General features: G+C 49.7%; 1 protein-coding gene across 1 annotated transcript; it reads left to right on the forward strand.

Annotated features, from left to right (window-relative positions):
• The first annotated feature begins 20,506 nt into the window (after window positions 1-20,506).
• On the forward strand, window positions 20,507-22,665 carry LOC105042312 (BURP domain-containing protein 6). The gene is made up of 3 exons (XM_010919465.3): window positions 20,507-20,695; window positions 20,794-20,899; window positions 21,668-22,665. The coding sequence occupies exons 1-3, from the start codon at window positions 20,522-20,524 to the stop codon at window positions 22,405-22,407; spliced, it is 1,020 nt and encodes a 339-aa protein (XP_010917767.2). The 5' UTR covers window positions 20,507-20,521; the 3' UTR covers window positions 22,408-22,665.
• The last annotated feature ends 7 nt before the right edge of the window (window positions 22,666-22,672 follow it).

The raw sequence follows: 22,672 nt of genomic DNA on the forward strand, positions 1-22,672 counted from the left end.
AAAGTCCGGCTCCCTTAGGAGTCCGGACGAAGTTTACCAGCAGTCGAGGTCAAGGACGGAGTCCAGCTCCCGTAGGAGTCCGGGCGAAGCCTTCCAGTAGTCGAAATCGGGGATAAAGTCCAGACGGAGTCTTCCTGCGGCCGGAGTCGGAAACGAGGTCCGGCTTCTGTAGGAGTCTGGGCAGAGTCTTCCTGCAACCAGAGTTGGAGACGAGGTCCGGCTCCCGTAGGAGTCCAGACGAAGTCTACCTGTAATTAAAGTCAGGGGCGAAGTCCGGCTCCCTTAGGAGTCCGGATGAAGCTTACCAGCAGTCGAGGTCGAGGACGGTGCCCGGCTCCCATAGGAGTCCGGGCGAAGCCTTCCAGCAGTTGAGGTTTGGGACGAAGTTCGGCTCCCGTAGGAGTCCGGGCAGAGTCTTCCTGCAACCAGAGTTGGGGACGAGGTCCGGCTTCCTTAGGAGTCCGGGCGAAGTCTACCTGCAATTAAAGTCAGGGGCGAAGTCCGGCTCCCTTAGGAGTCCGGACGAAGTTTACCAAGAGTCGAGGTCGAGGGCAGAGCCCGGCTCCTATAGGAGTTCGGACGAAGCCTTCCAGCAGTCGAAGTCGGGGACGAAGTCTGGACGGAGTCTTCCTATGGCCGGAGTCGGAGACGAGGTCCGGCTCCTGTAGGAGTCCGGGCAGAGTCTTCCTGCAACCAGAGTTGGGGATGAGGTCCGGCTCCTGTAGGAGTCCAGGCGAAATCTACCTGCAATTAAAGTCTGGGGCGAAGTCCGGCTCCCTTAGGAGTCCGGACGAAGTTTACCAGCAGTCGAGGTCGAGGGCGGAGCCTGGCTCCTGTAGGAGTCCGGACGAAGCCTTCCAGCAGTCGAAGTCGGGGACGAAGTCCGGACGGAGTCTTCTTGCGGCCGGAGTCGAAGACGAGGTCCGGCTCCCGTAGGAGTCCGGGCAGAGTCTTCCTGCAACCAGAGTTGGGGACGAGGTCCGGCTCCCGTAGGAGTCCGGGCGAAGTCTACCTGCAATTAAAGTCAGGGGCGAAGTCTGGCTCCCTCAGGAGTCCAGACGAAGCTTACCAGCAGTCGAGGTCGAGGGCAGAGCCTGACTCCCATAGGAGTCCGGGCGAAGCCTTCCAGCAGTCGAAGTCGGGGATGAAGTCCGAACGGAGTCTTCCTACGGCCGGAGTCAGAGACGAAGTCCGGCTCCCGTAGGAGTCCGGGCAGAGTCTTCCTGCAACCAGAGTTGGGGATGAGGTTCGGCTCCCGTAGGAGTCCGGACGAAGTCTACCTGCAATTAAAATCAGGGGTGAAGTCCGGCTCCCTTAGGAGTCCGGACGAAGTTTACCGGCAGTTGAGGTCGAGGGCGGAGCCCGACTCCCGTAGGAGTCCGGGCGAAGCCTTCCAGCAGTCGAAGTCGGGGACGAAGTCCGGACGGATTCTTCCTGCGGCCAGAGTCGGAGACGAGGTCTGGCTCCCGTAGGAGTCCGGGCAGAGTCTTCCTGCAACCAGAGTTGGGGATGAGGTCCGGCTCCCGTAGGAGTCCGGGCGAAGTCTACCTGCAATTAAAGTCAGGGGCGAAGTCCGGCTCCCTTAGGAGTCCGGACGAAGCTTACCAGCAGTCGAGGTCGAGGACGGTGCCCGACTCCCGTAGGAGTCCGAGCGAAGCCTTCCAGCAGTTGAGGTTTGGGATGAAGTCCGACTCCCGTAGGAGTCCGGGCAGAGTCTTCCTGCAACCAGAGTTGGGGACGAGGTCCGGCTCCCGTAGGAGTCCGGGCGAAGTCTTCCTGCAATCAGAGTTGGGGACGAGGTCCGGCTCCCGTAGGAGTCCGGGCGAAGTCTACCTGCAATCAAAGTCAGGGACGAAGTCCGGCTCCCTTAGGAGTCCGGACAAAGCTTACCAGCAGTCGAGGTCGAGGACGGTGCCCGGCTCCCATAGGAGTCTGGGCGAAGCCTTCCAGCAGTTGAGGTTTGGGACAAAGTTCGCTCCCGTAGGAGTCCGGGCAGAGTCTTCCTGCAACCAGAGTTGGGGATGAGGTCTGGCTCCCGTAGGAGTCCGTGCGAAGTCTTCCTGCAACCAGAGTTGGGGACGAGGTCCAGCTCCTGTAGGAGTCCGGGCGAAGTCTGGTAGTTATAGGAATCTGCCGTTGGTGAAGTTCAGCCGTTGACGAAGTCCGAGATAGTTTGGATTGAAGTTGAACCTGGCTGGAAGAAGTCTGGAAGGGATTCGGAGAATAGCTGATAGTCGTAGAAGGTCGGCTGGCGGCGGAGCTCAGTGAGCACTTGGGGCGGCTTAATAGATGATTGGGGGAACTCATGTTGAAGGTGTTCGGGTGGTGCAGTGGGAGTTCGTCCGTCAGAAAAATTCAGTCAGCACTGTGGAAATCCGGCTGTTGGAGAGGTCCAGAGAGATACCATCTGCAGTCGAAAGCCGGAGGAGTCTTGGGAGGGTCAATCCTGTTAAGAACTTCGACTGAGGGTATTTTATACCTAACATCAGTCCCCCGACTTTCAAGTTCGAATTTCGAATGAAGGAAGTACAGAGAGATTTTCACAGTCGAAGTTGCTCTCTTGATGTCCGCGCGCAATCGTCCTCAGATATTTTGGCATTCAATGCGTGTGCACTGGAGTCTTTTCGAATCGAGGCGATCCGAAGAGGCTCTTTTGGAACCTGCAGCGGAACGGTGCTCAAGACGTGGTGCAATAAAGGCTCTGTCGGCCGTCTGCCACTTTTTAACCGCCCGCTGTGGTGAGTGGGACACGCGGCGAAAAGTGACTGGTCAGAGGGGATTTGCAATCATCATTATGCTGGATCCTGGGGTCTATTTAAACCCGCACTCCTCCCCCAAGAGTCTCGCTCTATCCGACAGTCTCGTTCTGGCGCCCTTCTTCTCCCTGAGAACTTCAATTTTTCTCAGCGCCCTTTCCAACCTTAGGCGTTCTTTGAGCCATCCCCATTTCTGTACCTTCGCACCTCTCCGAATCGCTTAGGTTAGTCTCGGAACTCCTTCCTCTTTTTGTTCTTCCTTTTGCCGTTCGATCTTTCTTCCTCTTGCTCTGCACATTAGTCCCCCGAGACCTTGTCCGCGATTTTCCCCAATTTTTAAGGATTTTGCCTCTGTAAGTGGTCTCCGTGTGATTCTAGATGTCTTCTAGGGCTTCTTCTTCTAGCGGCTCTAGGAGTTCATCTATCTCGGTCTTTCAGAGTCCTCAGGCGGTAGATGAATCGGTAGCTAGAGCTGAACCTCGTTCGATTTTTGCATCGGATGCCATTCCTTGTTCTCTGACTCCGGACGAACTCCAACTGATAAGAGTTCAGTATGGGGTTCCTCTGGAGTACGAACTGGAACTTCCTGGCCCATCCGACCGGGCTAGTGCCCCTCCCTCCGACTGCTTCTGCCTGTACCAGGAGGCCTTCTGTGCCAGACTTCGACTTCCTCTTCCACCTTTTGTCATTACTCTTTTCCAGTTTCTGGACATTTCTTTGGCTTCGGTTGCACCGAACTCCTTTAGATTTTTGATAGGGTTCCTCTTTCTTTGTCATATAGTCGAAGTCTGGCCCACCCTTTCCTTATTTAGATACTTCTACACCTTCAAGCGTCATCCCACGGTAAAGGACTGGTGGTACTTCTCCCTACAGTTCGGTAGAAAGGGGTTGCTGAAAGGTGCCCCCTCTTCTATCCATAACTGGAAGAGAAAGTTTCTTTATGTTCGATGCCTGACCTTGAGGCTAGGGTTGCCCCCTTGGGGCTCCCCGAGGGACTCCATCTGTCGGGTGCCCAGCCTGGGGGGAGACGATCTTCAAGCCTCCCAGAAACTCTTCAAATATCCAACTCTTTCTCTTCCCAACCTCCTGAAGGAGCAGTTTCTGTTCAACATCGGCTTGAGACCTCTGGATCCCGTCAGTATTTCATCTCTCCTTTTCTTTTCTTCTTTTCCTTTCCTTTCCTCTCTCCCTCCTACTTTTCTTCTTTTTCACCCTCTCTTTCTCTTTTTCTTCTTTTTCTCTCTCTCTCTTTTTTTTTTTAGGCATGGACGTCGAAGAAGCACAGATGCTTGCCAGGGGCCTGAAGGCTCTCAAAAGAAAGGGCGCCGCGACCTCCAGGCTGACGAAGAAGACCAGAGTGGAGGGGATGAGTTCGGCCGCACTCGCCCAAGCGACCTCAGCCGCCGACGTCCTTGCAGACACTGAGCTTCCAGCCGCCCGGGCTTCCTCGAGGGGTTTGAGTTCTCCTACCAAGGTCCCCGCTTTGGAGTCCCATCCTGAGGAGGTGCCAGGGGGTGAGAGGAGGAAGACCTTGCCCCGCAGGGTCGGTAGTCGCCGGGCTGCCACCAAAGAATCCCATGGCTCTGAAGAGGAGCAGGGGGATGATCCCTTTAGTGACAAGGACCTAATAAAAAAGCTGGTTGATGGGTGCTCACTACCCGAAGTCGTCCAGAGGATCGTCCGCATCGATCCTGCACAATGAGTCTGGGACTCGCTGGGGGCCTTCCTCGAGGTAAGCAGATTCATCTTCCTTCCTTCCTTTTGCTTCTTCATTTAATTAACTTCTCAGCTTCCATTCTGACCCTCCGGTCATCCTTGTAGCTCGGACACCAACTCCTCGCCAACATCGAGACGACAAACAGGGTGGTGGAAGGTCAGCAGGCCAAGGCTGCCCGCCTTAAGGAAATGGCCCTCGAGGCGGCCGACCTCCGAGAAGCGCTTGAGAGAGAGAGATAGACCTTGGTGGAACAAAAGGCCGCCTTGGAGGAGATGGTGAGGAGGGCGGAGGCCGAGGTTGCCAACATGACGGAGCAGATCCCGACCCTGGTCTCGGAGGCCTAGGGTCAAGCGATGGAGGAGTTCAAGGCTTCCACCGAAATGAAGAAGTTGAAGGTTGAGTTCGGCCAAGACGCATTCAATAGGGGGTTCAAGCTCTGCCAGGAGAAGATGGTCGAAAAATTTTCCGAGCTCGACCTCAGCTTCTTGGATGAGGCATCCGAGGATGAAGCCGGACCCTCCACCGCCGTCGCAGCCACCGCAGACCACCTCCCAGAGGTGCCGAGTCCCCCTATTGATCCAGAGGTCCGAGACCTCTAACCTTGTATTCTCTTTTTATTGCAATTTTTCTTCTTTCTTTTGTCTTCAAGAAACGTTCAGTCAATAAAATTGGTCTCCTCCTTATGGGGGACTTTTCTTCTCTTCTTTTTCTTTCTTTCTTTCTTCTTCTTTGTAATGAGCTACGTCTTAACACATTGACCTTCCGATGGCAGTGCCCTGTCGAGGTGCTTCCCTTGCCCTAGGGGATTCCGCTGAAGTCCACGATCCAGCGCCTAAAGAGAGAAGTTCTTCATTTGATGAAAAGGTCGAAGAAGATGGAAGGCGAGCTCCGCAGGTTGAGGGAGGGTCACTCCGAAGCCACCGCGGAGGCCACCCACTTCCGAAACCTCCACGTGAAGGGGATCATGGAGTATAGCCAGAGAAAGGCAAACTTCAAGAGGGTGCTCGAGGAACACAGAAAGTGCGCCAGCGATCGAATTTGAGCTCAAGCTGCCAAGATCAGTTCCCTCCGAGTGGAGCTGTCGGCCGCTCAGGAGAGGATTAGCCAGTTGGAAGGAAGCTCATTCTGACTTTTGACTCAGACCGACAGCGATCGAGAATGGTCGAAGAAGGTCTCCACCCTCCAGCAACAGCTCCAGGATGTCGAGGTGAGCTATGACGCATATCGGGCTGGCTGGCGCAAGCAAGTGGATGAATACAGAGGGAGGCTCAGGATGGCGACCGATGAAGTTGCCCACCTTCAAGGACAGCTAGCTGGAGGGGCTCAGCTTGCTTCCGCTCGGGATTCCAGCGAATTCCAGTCCCTGAGAAGAACCATAGAAGAGCTATCTGTCACTCTTGGGGAGAGGACGGCCGAGCTGCAGCAATTGAAGATCCAGCTGGCATGCGAGCAGCAGGCCATCAAGGATGCGGAGGCAAAATTTGAGGTCCTGAGAAAAAGACGTCGAGAGGTGGAGAACGAAAGTCAGCAATTTTACCGTAGATACATGGAGATATTAATGAGAGAGAGAGAAAACTGGAGGCAGAAGTCGAAAGTTTAAGGCACTCCCTGGCGAGGGTCGAAGCCGAAAGTTCGAGGTCGGAGGAAGTCGGGCCCCCTTAGGGCTCTTTTTGCCTTCCATCTTCCCATGCATATATTTTTTCTTTTGTTGTTTTGTCTTGTTCTTGTTGTTTTACTTTTCTTCCTTTAGCCTACTGGGCTTTGTAGTGTATATTTTGTGAATGAAATGAAAAAGAGATTTTATGTTACCTCATCCACGCATTGCATTAAATTGTCATCCGCCGAACTTCTTTTATCTCTTGACTTGTTCGACGTCGACATGGTTTGAAGATTCCCAGTCGTTATCGTGTTGTTTTACTTTTCTTATCGCCTTTCTTTTTCTTCCCCCCTTATTCAATCTTGTATTAGGCCGTCGTTCATCGAACTTCTTTTGTCTTTCGACTTGTTCGGCGTCGGTGTCACTCGGAGATGCCCAGTCATCGCCATGTTGATTTGCTCTTCTTGTCGTCCATGGCCGTGGGCTCGAGCTCGTGGTCTGGACTTCGCATTACCTTGAAGGAGTCATTATTTTCTTGACCCATGTCGAGAGCCTCCTTAGAGACCGGAGATGTTCGGTAGGAGCTCCCGTCTTTGTTGAGATGAAGTTCCCTATATTTTTGGTGTAGTTTATTTTTCATCTATTGCCGATGTAGTTCGTCGCTTTCTTTTTCAATTTTTCTCCTCTTTTCTGAGTGAGGGTCCTCCCCTTGCTTTTCACGGGGTCCCGTAGAGGTGTAGAGGTGCCGTTGAGGGGACTTTTTCCTTTATCTGATCATGTTGGGCGATCGGATTTTTATCATCGTCAGGACGAGGTTCTCCTTCTGTTCTTGACGTAGTCGATCTCAGCTCAGGTTAGGATGAGGTTCTCCTCCTATTCCCAACGGGACTGTGGGTGCACATAAAGGTCGTTGCAAGGGCTTCTCCCCCCATCCGGTCTAAAAGAACCGGATCTTCGACTTTGCTCATGTCAGGATGAAGTTCTCCTCCTGTTCTTGATATGGCTGTGGGGGCACATTAGGGCCTCTCCCCCCATCCGGTCTAAAAGAACCGGGCCTTTGACTTTGCTCATGTTAGGGTGAGGTTCTCCTCCTGTCCTTAACATGGCTGTGGGGGCGCATAAGGGCATTGTAGGGCCTCTCCCCCCATCCGGTCTAAAAGAACCGGGCCTTTGACTTTGCTCATGTTAGGGCGAGGTTCTCCTCCTGTCCCTAACATGGCTGTGGAGGCGCATAAGGGTGTTGTAGGGCCTCTCCCCCCATCCGGTCTAAAAGAATCGGATCTTTGACTTTGCTCATGTTAGGGCGAGGATCTCCTCCTGTCCCTAACATGGCTGTGCGGGCGCATAAAGGCCGTTATATGGGCCTCTTCCCCCATCCGATCTTAAAATAATCAGACTTTTATTTTGCTCATGTTAGGACGAGATTCTTCTCCTGTTCCTAACATGACCATGGGGGCACTTAAGGGCCATTATATGGGCCTCTCCTCCGATCCGATCTTAAAATAATCGGACTTTTATTTTGCTCATGTTAGGATGAGGTTCTCCTCCTGTTCCTAACATGACCTTGTTTTGATTATTTGAAGGGGTTATCCCTAGTCGTAACAAGTCTATGCCAAAAGGGAAAGACATGCAAAGTCGAAAGGAATTTTGATTCAAAGCAAAGTCGTTAGTAGTACATTTATAGGTTTTTCGAGTCCCATGGTTGTGGAAGGTTTGCTCCTCCTTGAGGTCCTCCGGTGATGGAGTTGATGATCCCGATTGGAGGCCGATCTCCGGACTGCTCTTCCCTCCTCGGCGGTTCAGGTTGCGGCAGGGCCCTTGGCCTATCATCTCTGCCTTCAGGTCAGCGTCGAATGAACCTGTCGAGCCGACCTCGTCTGATGAGCTCCTCGATCTCGTCCCGGAGCTGAATGCACTCTTCTGTATCGTGGCCATGGTCACGATGGTAGAGGCAGAACTTGTTAGGATTGTGCTTTTCAGGGTGTGTGCGCATCCTTTCCGACCTTGGCAGCTACTCCCTGACCTCCATCAGCATTTGGGTTTTCGAGGCATTGAGGGGGGCATAGTTGTGGAACCTTCCTGGGAGAGAACCTCGCCGAGCCCGACGATTCGAGCTTCTCTGCCTGCGTACCCGGGGAGGAGTATGGACACGCTTGTGCCCGGGAGGAGTTTGAGAACGTGGTCGAGCTTCTCTCGGCCCTTTTTCGACTGCAGGCTTACTCGAGTCTCCCACCTGTCGCTCTCTCGCAGTCTCCTCATCCTTCATTTTAAAGGCTTCTTCCGCTCGGACATACCCTTCGGCCCGAGCCAATAGGTCAGTAAAATCCCTGGGGTACTTCTTCTCCAGGGAGAACAAAAGGTCGTTCTTCTGAAGGCCACCCTTCAGAGCGGCCATCGCTACCGACTGGTCCAAGTTTCGGACCTCCAGCGCGGCGACATTGAAACGGTTGATGTAGGCCCGAATGGACTCCCCCTCCCTCTGCTTGATGTTGATGAGGGACTCCGAACCCTTCCAGGGGTGCCGGTTGCTGACAAAATGGGCCACAAATTGGTGGCTCATCTGATCGAAGGAAAAGATGGTTTCCGGCTTCAGTGCCGAGTACCAGTTCCTCGCCGCTCCCTTCAAGGTGGATGGAAAGGCTCGGCATAGAATGACGTCGGGTGCGCCATGAAGCAGCATCATCATCCGGAAGGCCTCCAGGTGGTCAACCAGGTCCGAAGTCCCATCGTAGCTTTCAAACTGGGAGAGCTTGAAGTTCGACGGGATTGGCTCCTGCATGATCATTTGAGAAAAGGAAGGGTTAGTATAAATATCCTCACCATAAGCAGGGGGAGCATGGCGGAGTTCTTCGATCCATCGGTTCATCTCCTGGAGTCTCCGGTCCAGGAAATTCTCTCGACTATGGGTTTTGAGGGTCCTCTGACAGAATGGGGGTAGAGATCTCCCAGGGGTGGAATCGTGATCCGACTGAGGGCTGTCCACCCTCGGATTCGTCTTTCCAGGAAAGACAGGGCGACTGGCCTATCCCGTCGCTGGATTTTGGAGTTCCGGCGACATTCTCTCTGGCCGCACCGACGCCTGCGGCTGTTGCTGCTGTTGTATGACCTGGACCACTTCAGCGAGGCCCTTGACCTATTGGGCCAGCAAGTTGAACTATTCCGCGCCAACCGCCATAGTCGGGGGAGGGGGAAGAGGCTGGGAAACTGGAGGTGAGGCCGGAGCCTGAGATCTGGCTGCAGAGGCCGTGGATCGTTGCGTGGATGCTCTGCGGGGAGGCATCGGGCGAGGACCGAGTGGAGGAAGGAGGAGAGGATGCCGTAGAAGATGACCGGAGGCGGTCCCGTTGAGCGCTCCTTTAAGAACAAGGGTACTACGAAGATACAGTCCCTTCCTCTAGTGCCAATCCTGTTGGTGTAAAAATTCACCTGCGTCGGAGAAGCTGGAGTCGAGGGAGTCGCGGTTGCCGTCGGGACCTGCAAAAGAAGTCTAAACCGGAGGTGGGGTTGCTCCGGCAAGATCCTCCGACGCTCAAGTCAGTTCTCTGCCTCAACAAGGATGGAGCACTCGAACAAAAATTTTAGCAGAGTTTCTAGGTAGAAATGAGAGCTTAGAGAATAACGTATTTGGGGTCCCCCTTTTATAAGCGGAGGGGGCAATGGATTGATGGTGACGTTTGTAACCGCCTGTCAGTGCGTCGTTCGGGGCCAGGAGGGGTCTATTATGAGGAGTAGTGGAGCGGGACCGTGGCCATTACTATGGCCTGCCACGTGGAGCCTGTTGTAGGTAGTGGAGCGGTGTCCGTTGTCGCCACTTGCCAGAGGGTGGAGAGACTGCATGGCATCCATCACGGGAAGTGGAGCATAGTCGTGGCAGTTACTGCAGCCTGTCAGGGAGTGATGGAGCCACACGGAATCCGTCACAGGGAGCGGAGCAGAGTCGTGGCTGTCACTGTGGCCTGCCAAGGGGCCCAGGCTTGTCGGCCGAAGTTCGGTTGGGGTCCGATCTCCGTAGGAGCCCGGACGGGAATCATTTGCCGAGGAGTCTCGATCAAGGCCACTCGTGGTAGAGACTTGAAGTAGTTTGTCTGCAGCGGTGACTCAGAGTGGATCGCTTGCAACAGGAGCTCGAAGTCTGACTCCCGTAGGAGTTCGGATGAGGTCTACCTGTGATTGAAGTCGTGGGTGGAGCCCGGCTTCCGTAGGAGTCCGGGCGAAGTCAGCCTTCAACCGGAGTCGGGGATGAGGTCCGGCTCCCGTAGGAGTCCGGGCTGAGTCTACCTGCAATTGGAGTTAGGGGCGAAGTCTGGCTCCCTTAGGAGTCCGGACGAAGTCTACCTGCAATTGGAGTCGCAGGTGGAGTCCGGCTCCCGTAGGAGTCCGGACGAAGTCTGCCTACAGCCGGAGCTGGGGATGAAGTCTGGCTCCCGTAGGAGTCTGGGTGGAGTCTTCCTGCAGCCGGAGTTGGAGACGAGATCTGGCTCCCGTAGGAGCTCGGGTGAAGTCTACCTGCACTTAAAGTCAGGGGCGAGGTCTGGCTCCCTTAGGAGTCCGGACGAAGTTTACCAGCAGTCGAGGTCGAGGATGGAGCCCGGCTCCCGTAGGAGTTCGGGCGAAGCCTTCCAGCAGTCGAAATCGGGGATAAAGTTCGGACGGAGTCTTCCTGCGGTCGAAGTTGGAGATGAGGTCTGGCTCCCGTAGGAGTCCGGGCAGAGTCTTCCTGCAACCAAAGTTGGAGACGAGGTCCGGCTCCCATAGGAGTCTAGGCGAAGTCTACCTGCAATTAAAGTCAAGGGCGAAGTCCGGCTCCCTTAGGAGTCCGGACGAAGCTTACCAGCAGTCGAGGTCGAGGACGGTGCCCGACTCCCGTAGGAGTTCGGGCGAAGCCTTCCAGCAGTTGAGGTTTGGGATGAAGTCTGGCTCCCGTAGGAGTCCGGGCAGAGTCTTCCTGCAACCAGAGTTGGAGATGAGATCCGGCTCCCGTAGGAGTCCGGGCGAAGTCTACTTGCAATTAAAGTCAGGGGCGAAGTCCGGCTCCCTTAGGAGTCCGGATGAAGTTTACCAGCAGTCGAGGTCGAGGGCGGAGCCCGGCTCCCGTAGGAGTCTGGGTGAAGCCTTCCAGCAGTCGAAGTCGGGGATGAAGTCTGGACCGAGTCTTCTTGCGGTCGGAGTCGGAGACGAGGTCCGGCTCCCGTAGGAGTCCGGACAGAGTCTTCCTGCAACCAGAGTTGGGGACGAGGTCTGGCTCCCGTAGGAGTCCGGGCGAAGTCTACCTGCAATTAAAGTCAGGAGCGAAGTCCGGCTCCCTTAGGAGTCCAGACGAAGTTTACCAGCAGTCGAGGTCGAGGGTGGAGCCCGGCTCCCGTAGGAGTCCGGGCGAAGCCTTCCAGCAGTCGAAGTCGGGGATGAAGTTCGGACGGAGTCTTCTTGCGGTCGGAGTCGGAGACGAGGTCCGGCTCCCGTAGGAGTCCTGGCAGAGTCTTCCTGCAACCAGAGTTGGGGATGAGGTCCGGCTCCCGTAGGAGTCCGGGCGAAGTCTACCTGCAATTAAAGTCAGGGGCGAAGTCCGGCTCCCTTAGGAGTCCGGACGAAGCTTACCAGCAGTCGAGGTCGAGGGTGGAACCCGGCTCCCGTAGGAGTCCGGGCGAAGCCTTCCAGTAGTCAAAGTCGGGGATGAAGTCCGGACGGAGTCTTCCTGCGGTCGGAGTCGGAGACGAGGTCCGGCTCCCGTAGGAGTCCGGGCAGAGTCTTCCTTCAACCAGAGTTGGGGACGAGGTCCGGCTCCCGTAGGAGTCCGGGCGAAGTCTACCTGCAATTAAAGTCAGGGGCGAAGTCCGGCTCCCTTAGGAGTCCGGACGAAGTTTACCAGCAATCGAGGTCGAGGGTGGAGCCCGGCTCCCGTAGGAGTCTGGGCGAAGCCTTCCAGCAGTCGAAGTCGGGGATGAAGTCCGGACCGAGTCTTCTTGCGGTCGGAGTCGGAGACGAGGTCCGGCTCCCGTAGGAGTCCGGACAGAGTCTTCCTGCAACCAGAGTTGGGGATGAGGTCCGACTCCCATAGGAGTCCGGACGAAGTCTACCTGCAATTAAAGTCAGGGGTGAAGTCCGGCTCCCTTAGGAGTCCGGACAAAGCTTACCAACAGTCGAGGTTGAGGATGGTGTCCGGCTCTCGTAGGAGTCTGGGTGAAGCCTTCCAGCAATTGAGGTTTGGGACGAAGTTCGGCTCCCGTAGGAGTCCGAGCAGAGTCTTCCTGCAATCAGAGTTGGGGACGAGGTCCGGCTCTCGTAGGAGTCCGGGCGAAGTCTTCCTGCAACTAGAGTTGGGGATGAGGTCCGGCTCTTGTAGGAGTCTGGACGAAGTCTACCTGCAATTAAAGTTAGGGACGAAGTCCGGCTCCCTTAGGAGTTCGGACGAAGCTTACCAGCAGTCGAGGTCGAGGACGGTGCCCGGCTCCCGTAGGAGTCCGGGCGAAGCCTTCCAGCAGTTAAGGTTTGGGATGAAGTCTGGCTCCCGTAGGAGTCCGGGCAGAGTCTTCCTGCAACCAGAGTTGGGGACGAGGTCCGGCTCCTGTAGGAGTCCGGGCGAAGTCTGGTAGTTGTAGGAATTTGCCGTTGGTGAAGTTCAGCCATTGACGAAGTCCGGGGTAGTTCGGATTGGAGTTGAACCTGGCTGGAAGAAGTTTGGAAGGGATTCGGGGAACAGCTGATAGTCGTAGAAGGTCGACTGGTGGTGGAGCTCAGTGAGCACTTGGGGCGGCTTAATAGATGACTGGGGGAACTCATGTTGAAGGAGTTCGGGTGGTGCAGTGGGAGTTCATCTGTTGGAGAAATTCAGTCAGCACTGTGGAAATCTGGCTGTTGGAGAGGTCCGGAGAGATACCATCCGCTGTCGAAAGTCGGAGGAGTCTTGGGAGGGTCAATCATGTTAAGAACTTCGGCTGAGGGTATTTTATACCTAACAGATAATATCCGAACCCATATCCGAATATATTTATATATACATATATATATATACATATCCGAATATATATATACATATGCATATATATATATATACATATATATATACATACATACATATATATATATATATATATATATATATATATATATATACATACATACATATATATATACATATATATATATATATACATACATATATATATATACATACATATACATATACATATATACACACACACATATATATGATCTCTCTCTCTTTCTCTCTCTCTCTCTATATATATATATAATTATATATATGTATGTATGTATATGTATGCATGCATATATGTATGCATGTATGTGTGTGTGTGTGTTAGAAGTGTGTATGTGCGTATGTATGTATGTATATATATATAATTGGTAATCCTATTTTTGATTGATAATATGCATAAAATTATTTTACTTTTTTTTTGGGTATAGAATGGACGGGTATGGGTTGGGTATGGGGCGGGTATGGATTGGGTATGGAAAACTAGGTTATCCACGGGTATCCCCGAACCCGTTGGGTATGGGGATGGGTATCTCTTTTCTTACCTGATTGTGTATCAGGTAGGGTTTGGGTATAGGGTATTAAGTTCGGGTTTGGGGATGGGTAGTATACTATCCGACCCAAACCCTACCCATTGCCATCCCTACTTGTGGTTCTTATTGGTGGTGAGCCTCTGGACAGCGCAGATTCTCTACAGTGCATCAACATATGGTGCATCACATGTACCATCCATCACATAAAGGATGGCTATGTACGATTACAAACCATGCAATGCATGTCACACATAGCCATGTGTAGCCATCCATCATGCGATGGGTAGTACGCATGATGCACCGTCCTACATGATGCAATGCTACAAAAACCTCACAGAAGTTAAGATCTGCTATTCTCTTATCGCTCTCATTTTAGTTGGCATCTATTGGGGCTATCGAAACTGCTCCCTCTGATTCACAGTCGGTTAACCAACTATATATCGATGACTGACGATGGGCCATCAAAATGAGATTGCTGAATGAGTTTCGATTCGACTACAACACATATGGCCCATCATCCAACTTTCAATCGGTCCAATAGACACGGACTACCGACTATCAATTGGTAAGCCGATTGACTGTCGGCAAATCTCAATCGACTTCTCTAATGGCGATGGTCACTCGGTATGTCAAAATTACCGACATACAGTTGGCACACTCAGATCATCGACATATAGTTGGTATATCAGAAATTACCAGTGAAAAAAGTGCGTAACGGCTACATACACGATCATTAATGGGCGCTAACCGCCCATCCCATGATCATATGATGTCAGAATAAGCAGGACCTATGTGGTTAATTGTTACAGACGGTTACGGATGCTTTGCCTATAAAAGGGAGATAAAGGAACAGTGATGGTAAGATACTTCTGAGCTGATACTCTGTCATACTCTACAATCAACTTCCTGTTCGACTACTTCCCACTGACTTAAGCATCATAGGGTCTCCACTGGATACAACTCCGATGATGTGAACTTCCTTTTGTAGATAGCTCTTCATCGATAATAGGTACAATCGGAGATTGACCGCAATAGATTGATGCACCAGAAAGAGGGGCAAAATCTAATCATCATGAAAAAAATGAGAGCCTAGAATGTCTCCACCGGCTCCGTCCAGCAATCTTCTGAGTAGAAAGATCTCCCACCTTCATCAGCAGAGACCAGTTCCTCGATCCGATCATCACCGTGGATGCTCAGCAATTCGCTGCCTTAGTGCAACAATAAATACAGTTAACAATCGATGGTGGCACAACCTCGACGATAGTCTCATCAGCAAGATGGGCTACACCACTCAGCCCATCACTCTCAATGCGTCGATCACCATCTATTTTTCCCCCACAAAGTTGATAAGGGGAAACAACGATGTTCTCTTCCCTCCTTCATCCAATGAAAGTTTTACTTGTAGGTGCTTTCTCCCAGAGGATTCCCAACGTGTGGATAACTATGGACGGAAGCCCCAAGAGCTAGATCGCCAAATTAAAAGACTACAAAATGACTAAGCGATGAGACTTTGGGGAGCAGACAATTCAAAAAGCTCGTTCAAAAGATGAATCAATTCGAAAAGTTCCTTCAAATGATGAGTCGATTCGGAAAGCTCCAAATGATGAATCAATTGTGATCGATGATTCAGAAAGCTCCTCCAAACGATAACTATATTTTTCTACAATGGAACGACTTACGACCATATTTTGATTCAACAGAATAATACTTTCGCTAGATATTCAACTATCTGCAAATATGATACATGACCGATGACTCATCGATTAATCGACATACCGAACTGACTCCAGTTGGACGAATCTATATGCCAACTTTGGTCGGCCAAATCTACATACCGACACAAGATAAATGACTATATATACTGACTCAGCTACGGTTGAGTGAAACTTTATGCCAACTCGACTACAGTCGAGCAAAACACTATACCAACTCGTCTATGATTGAATGGAATATATATCAACTTAGTCACGACTGAGCGGAATGACATGCCGACTCGACTAAGGTCGAGCGAAACTATATGCTGACCCAACTACAGTTGGACGGAATGCTATGCCGACTCAGTCACGGCTGAGCAGAGCGATATGCCAGCTCAACTACAGTTGATGGGAATAAAATGCCGACTCGACCATGATCGAGCAGAATAATGCGCTAAAGGACATTCGGCAATCTCTATGACTACTATTTGTCTACATTGTCAATAGTTATCTACAATGGATGACGACATTCAAGAAGTTCCATATTTAGAAAAATTTTCTTTCATTCATTTAACAGAAGGTTACAAAATCGCACAAATGTTCGATTACAAAGGGAAAATCTGACTACAGTCAGATAATAAAAAGAAGAAGCCTATAATATCTACATCAACTACCAATCGGTTTTTTCCTCAGTTGTATCGGTAGCTGCCGTAGCTCTGATCTCTCGGCCTTCAGTAGTGGCTGACTCTACTCCAACTAACTCCAGTGCGACTTCCTCTGTGGCTGGGGCAGCCTCTATAGCAGCCGGCACAACTTCTTCAGTTGGAGCCACCATTTCCTCGATCAACTCTACCTTTGCCATCCCATCTTCGAGGGCCAAGATAGTGATGCTGCTCAGATCCAGGTCCGGGTAGAGTCTCCTGATGGCATCTCTGCCATCTTCCTTCCCAACCAAATAGGCCGCATTTCCATCATCAAGGATTTCATTCTTAAAGTGTTCAGACCTCTTGTAAGCCTCGACAGCCTGCTCCCATGCCCGTCTGAGAGCCTCTTGAGCCGACTTTGCTTTCTCCTTTGTGGAATCTGACTCTGTATCAGCTAGTGCCAACTGTGCTTCGATGGCCCGATACTTCTTCCATTCTTCCTCCAATTCTTTGGTGCAGCCATCTTGTTCTTTCTGGAGTCAATAAACCTCATGCTTCTTCTTTTTGATCTGGAACCCTTGAGACTTGATGGTTTGTTGAGCAGACTCTAATTTGGCTCAAACTGACTCCAACTCGGCCTTCATGCAGAAGATCTCCTCTTGATCCTTCTTTTCCTGCTCAACTGCCGCTTTCTCCCACTCAGTTGCCACTAGGAGGCATTCGATGATAGCCACTCTGTCGGTGTTTGCAGCCGAGACTTTCCAATGGAGATCCGCGATCCCCCGGTACCCTCTTTTCAATGCTAATATGTTGTGCACTAGCTGAAATGGAAAAGAGAACAAGTTAGAAACAAATAAGTAGAAGAAATGCAGATGGAAGATAAATTATCAACTTACACTGAGGATAGTCGGATAAAAAGATGAGAACATGTCGGCTACAGTCCGATTCTTTCTGTTCTCCTAATCAGTCGAGAGAAGCACTGCCTCCATAAGCTTCTTCGCTAGTGTCAGATTCACCAAAGCCAACTCATCGGTGGGAATCCAGATGTCAAAGAGCTCCGTGAAGCCTGTCGGAGCTTCACTACCAGCAGAAGTTTTAGGTGCCTTCTTTTGCTTCTGAGTGGATGGCTGATCAGCTGGGACCACCATCCATTCGAGCATAGGAGGTGCCCGAGATACAGTTGGCCCCAGATTGGTCGGCTCTGGTTCGAATGTGGGAGTTTCCCGAGATATCGTCGGCACCATGCTTGCAGGTGGAGCTTCGATGACTGTGACGTCGTCGCCCTTGTCTAGTATCTTGATGGGTGGATGCGATTCGATCGGTAGGAGTATTGATGGGGCTGATAGAGCAATGACCGGCTTAATGCTGGCATTCAGGATGACTATCGATGGAATGTCGTTCTGACTCACTGCTACCGATAGTGTATCGGGCAGACTCTTCTTCGGTGCTCGAGATGGCCCTACACCGGCAATGGGCCTCTTCTTGACGACAAACTATTGAATATCAGTTATCGAAACTCGCATTGAAGATCACATAGCTACAAGCAAAAGATAACAACTCAATCACAAAAGAGATTCAAGTAAAAAGAGGCCAAGTAAAAAGTAAAAGACCGACTAAGTTATATCTACGGTAAGCATCGAACTCAATCCGATGTCGTAGAGAGCCTGCTCCGAAAATAGCTCCCATTATGGAGGGACCTCCATATCCTTCAATCGGAGAAAGTCTTCCTGATTGATAACTTCGACCTGACTATGCTCATTCAAGCTTGTCCTTAAGTTTTTCTAAGTGGAAGGAAAGCCCAAAAGTAGGGCAAAAGAAATAAAAAAAAATCGATTCTTTCATCCGTATATGGAATAAGAAAGATCAGAGATAAATGACAGACATTTTTTCAGATTGAAAAACCACCAACGCTTAGCCTTTGCATGTGGACAAAGGATGAAAAAAGCATGAAAGAGTGAAGGTCGATGATTGGTCGGGATCATGTGGCATAATAAAACAAAACTGATGATTAGCCGAATGAAGTGCAGGGCCAACTGAGCAGAGTAAATCCCATCATAATCAAGAAGATTTCGGACAAACTTCAAAATTAGAAAATGAAGACCGGCACAAAGGTCTTCCTCTACATAAACTGCCACCAGATCTGGAGGAGGAGAACTTATCCGACCATCTGGACTAAGTGCAAAGAGCTGAAATTATTTCGAGATGCGATATTGCTCTCGGAGCCGAACGACATTAGATTCGGACAAAGAAGAAGCTTCCACATCTAGATCCGAAGGACAATCATCAACCGGATCACTCGATCGACTATCCTGAGGGGGCTCCTCTACTCTAATCTTCTCCTTGTCCTTTCTATTGCTACTGGCCATCAGAAATGGTGAAGAAAAAAATTGAAGGCAAGGGAAGAAGAGAAGGAAGGAGAAACCTAATCTGGTAACTAAAAGAGACTAAAGATTACAAAAATGTAGGAAGAAGAAGAAAGCGCCCTCCACAGGGGAGCAACAGACAAAGTTGTGGTAGAAGGCTTAAGGTAAAGAAAGCAGTCTTATATATATATATATGTGTGTGTGTGTGTGTGTATATGTATATATATGTGTGTGTGTGTGTATATATATATATATGTGTGTGTGTGTGTGTGTGTGTGTGTGTGTGTGTACATATATATATATGTGTGTGTGTGTGTGTGTGTGTATATATATATAAGACCCATCGACGGTCGGGATAAATTCATTCAAATCAAGACTGTTTCAGTTTTTGATACGTGGCGATATCTGGACCGACCATCAGTTGGACCTTTCAACACATCTACCGTCTGATCAAAATACATCAGCATGATCCATGTGAATAGCCAAGGCCCAATAATCATTGGATGCATGGCGGCATCAGGTTGGTCATGATCAAATCATTCAGCTGCCTAATTGACTACCATATTAATAACCATCTCTTTAACTGGACGTCCTAATGATGATCGCATGACCATCGAAACAACAAAACGAATGAAGACTTTTTCAGCTTTCGAGAAGACCATTAATGCCTGCAGCCGAAACGATCATGAAATCGAGACTCGAGGTGACATGTGATGACTTCCTTCGTCTAATGTGTCGAGCCACATGTCAATCTACATGTCAAGCCATCTTGAACTTAGGAGTGGGGGACAACTGTTTGGGCAATCGAACTTGCTCCCCATGATTCACAGTCGGTTAACCGACTATATGTCGGTGACTGATGATGGGCCAACAAAGTGGGCTTGCTGAATGAGTTTCGATTCGATTACAACACATATGGCCCATCACCCAACTTTCAATCGGTCCAATGGATACGGACTACAGACTATCAATCGGTAAACTGATTGACTGTTGGCAACTCCTCATCGACTTTTCTGAAGGCGATGGTCACTCGGCATGTCAAAATTACCGACATACAATCGGCATATTTAGATCACCGATATACAGTCGGTATATCAAAAACTACCAGCATAAAAGATGCATAACGGCTACATACACGATCATTAATGGACGCTAACCGCCCATCCTATGATTATATGGTGCCGGAATAAGCGGGACCCATGTGCTTAACCGTTACAGATGGCTACCGATGGTTTGTCTATAAAAAGGAGGTAAAGGAACAGCGATGGTAAGATATTTTTGGATTAATACTCTGCCACACTTTACATTCAACTTTCTGTTCGACTATTTTCCACTGATTTAAATATCGGAGGATCCCTGTCGGACACAACTCTGGTGATGTGGACTTCTTTTTGTAGGTAGCTTTTCATTGACGATAAATGCAACTGGGGATTGGCCACAATAGCACCTTAATAGAGGGTCAAAAAAACATTTAAGCAGCAGTACCGACTCTTTTGGTGCGCATGTTTAAAATCCCCACTCAAATAAATAATTTGTATGGAGGGAATTTGAGCTTGCAATCTCCTGCAAAGTTGAACTCTAATGCCATATTCTTCACGAAAAAAAGAAAAAAAATTTAATGCCATATTGAGTAACTGATTTATCCCGAAAAGTGATGAGGACAGGATAAAAAATGTAAACCAAACTTTATAGTAACTTTGTATGTGGTAACCGTGTGTCAGCTTCTTACACACGGTCCACGTCTATCCCCTCATCGCGATTCATAGCCGAATTTTAAAAATAACAAAGGTCCAACTCCATTACTTTCCCAAAAAAGAAAAAAAAGTAATTTTGTCTGCGAGATATTGTGTTATGCTGCCCTGCTCGTTCAGGAAATAGAAGTGGGGAACAAGAAGATAATATCCATGTGTTTATCACTCCACTCCAGACAACCCAAGCCGCCTTGCACTGCACGCAAGACGAGAAAATTTTCGTTGCAACGGTGATACACCGTTGTAACCAGCCAATTAGCAGTCGGAAATGAGTGAAATACAAGGGATAATGTGGGGTATTATTCATGAGAATCAATAAAATACACAGCAATCAATAAAATATGAAGGTTGTCATTGATTTGTTATAGGTTTGACGTGGTATTGCAACGAATATTTTTTCACACAAGACAACCGAAGCCGCCTTGCACTGTGCACAAGTGCAGCCGGGCAGCAGAATAATTGGATCTCGGGCAGTATGATGCTTGCGGTTCTCATTGGTGGTGAGCCCCTGGACTCCTCTATAAATCCGTCCCAAAAGTACTGGCATTCCATGTGCACCAGCTTCTCTAGCTACCTTCTCAGCTTTAGTGTTCAACTCTTGGTTTCCTCATCCATGGCTCGTTTCCTAGTTTTTCTTTCGTTCTTTTTGGTGAGCGTAACAGCTAGGGTTTCCTAGCTACCTATTCCATCGTCTATTTCTTACTTTCTCTGTGGTGGTCTAATCCAGGGAACAAATTTTTGTTTCAGCTTGCAGTTGAAGCATGTCATGCTGCTTTGCCTGCAGATGTCTACTGGAACTCAGTCTTACCCAACACTCCCATGCCAAGTGCCATCCACGATATGACACGTCCTGGTCTCAATCTAACTTAAGCCTAAACTGACTGATTAGTTTATATTTATTTTTATAAAACTCAGTAGTTTTATTTATTATTTGGTAAAAGTATATTATTTTCAAGCTAATTAATTGTGTCATATCACCACCAATCTACAAATTTAAATATGGAGTTTTTCTTAACAGTTTTCCTAGAACAGAAATGTAAAAGAAGCGCTTGACCAACTAATAAATATTATGACAGTGTCTAACAGTTGAGATTAATTAGAGATGACATACTTAAAGAGAAGGTCAATGGAATATTCTAGCCCTTAAATGAACCGCCATTTATTTGTTTCGAGGAAATAATTAGGCTAAAAGCCTAATCCCTGTTGTGTTTTTTCAGGGACGCTCGTACCTGTTTGGTCCATGATCTTTTTTCTGCTACCAAAAAAAAATGTTCTTTCTTTTTTGCTTTACATATGGGCCGCGAAACAAAATTTAATGGCCATCGAGCAAAAAAAAATTTGGCTAAATTAGAAGTCTTTTTTGGCTAATAGAAGCTCCCGTGGGGACAGGACCTGCTGGCAATTTCTCAAGCTAACCATTCCAAAAACAACATGGCTAATTGCAAGGCCGGCTCATGCTCTGGAACTATAATCCAACCAAGCCTAACCATGATTACATGCCTCATTAACAATTCCTGCTACTTGTACATTCTGCTTAATTTTACTCAAATCATTTGATTGTGGATGACCCATCTTCATGTAATTAACATGAATGATAACAATAATTCCTACGTAATTGTAGGTGTGTTTGGAGATGAGAAGTGGGACAAAACCGACACTGCCAATATTGGGTGGGGCAAAGCCGTTACTGAGGACCAAATCCAGGATCCCTCCGTAACCAACTACTTCTTTGAGAAAGACTTGCACCCGAGTGCCAACATGACGATGCACTTCATCCGGACCATCACCGGCGCTACCCTTCTTCCACGCCAAGCCGCCGACTCCATCCCCTTCTCCTCCGCCAAGCTCCCGGAGATCCTTTCCCGCCTCTCCATCACGCCCAACTCCATCGAAGCCAAGGCCATGAAGAAGACCCTTCAAGACTGCGAGGAGCCGGCGATCGAGGGAGAGACCAAATACTGCGCCACCTCGGTCGAGGCCATGGTGGATTTCAGCACGTCCAGCCTTGGGACTCGTGACGTCCAAGCCCTGTCGACGGCGGTCGATAGGGAGGGTACACCGAAACAAGTTTACAGCATATCCAAGGTGCAGAAGCAGCCTTTCTCTAAGGTGGTGATTTGCCACGGTGAGAACTACGCATACGCTGTGTTCTACTGCCACATGATGAGCTCAGAGGCGTACAAGGTGTCGATGGTCGGGAAGGATGGGACCAAGGTGGAGGCGGTGGCTGTATGCCACACCGACACGGCCGGATTCAACCCCAAGCACTTCGCCTTCAAGGTGCTCAACGTCAAGCCCGGGACGGTGCCCATCTGCCACTTAATACCGCAGGGCGATATTGTTTGGACTCCCAACAAATAGAGCATCTCATCGTTGGAGATAAAGGTGCGATTGCCCTAGAAAGCTTCTACAGAAGATTTCTTTGGCTAGGCTATCCTATTGTACAGTTTCCTTTGTCATGGCGCCTGTCAGATGTTTTGGTGATGTATCCGTATTCCTGTTGCATAAATAAAAGTAGAATTATGTTTGTGTGATGAGGGGAACTTTTCTTGTGTCTTTTATTGGTGATGTATATGTATTCCCGATAAATAAATGAAAGCAGAATTTCCCTTGTAAGAATGTTAAA

Source organism: Elaeis guineensis, chromosome 3, assembly GCF_000442705.2.
Source record: "Elaeis guineensis isolate ETL-2024a chromosome 3, EG11, whole genome shotgun sequence".
Classification (NCBI taxonomy): domain Eukaryota; kingdom Viridiplantae; phylum Streptophyta; class Magnoliopsida; order Arecales; family Arecaceae; genus Elaeis; species Elaeis guineensis.

Bases quoted from the DNA above. Each gene is read 5' to 3' on its own strand.
- LOC105042312 (XM_010919465.3), top strand. From the start codon at position 20,522: ATGATGCTTGCGGTTCTCATTGGTGGTGAGCCCCTGGACTCCTCTATA. The intron at 20,696-20,793 runs GTGAGCGTAACA...TTTTTGTTTCAG, and splicing joins TTTTTCTTTCGTTCTTTTTG to CTTGCAGTTGAAGCATGTCA. The intron at 20,900-21,667 runs GTCTCAATCTAA...ACGTAATTGTAG, and splicing joins CCACGATATGACACGTCCTG to GTGTGTTTGGAGATGAGAAG.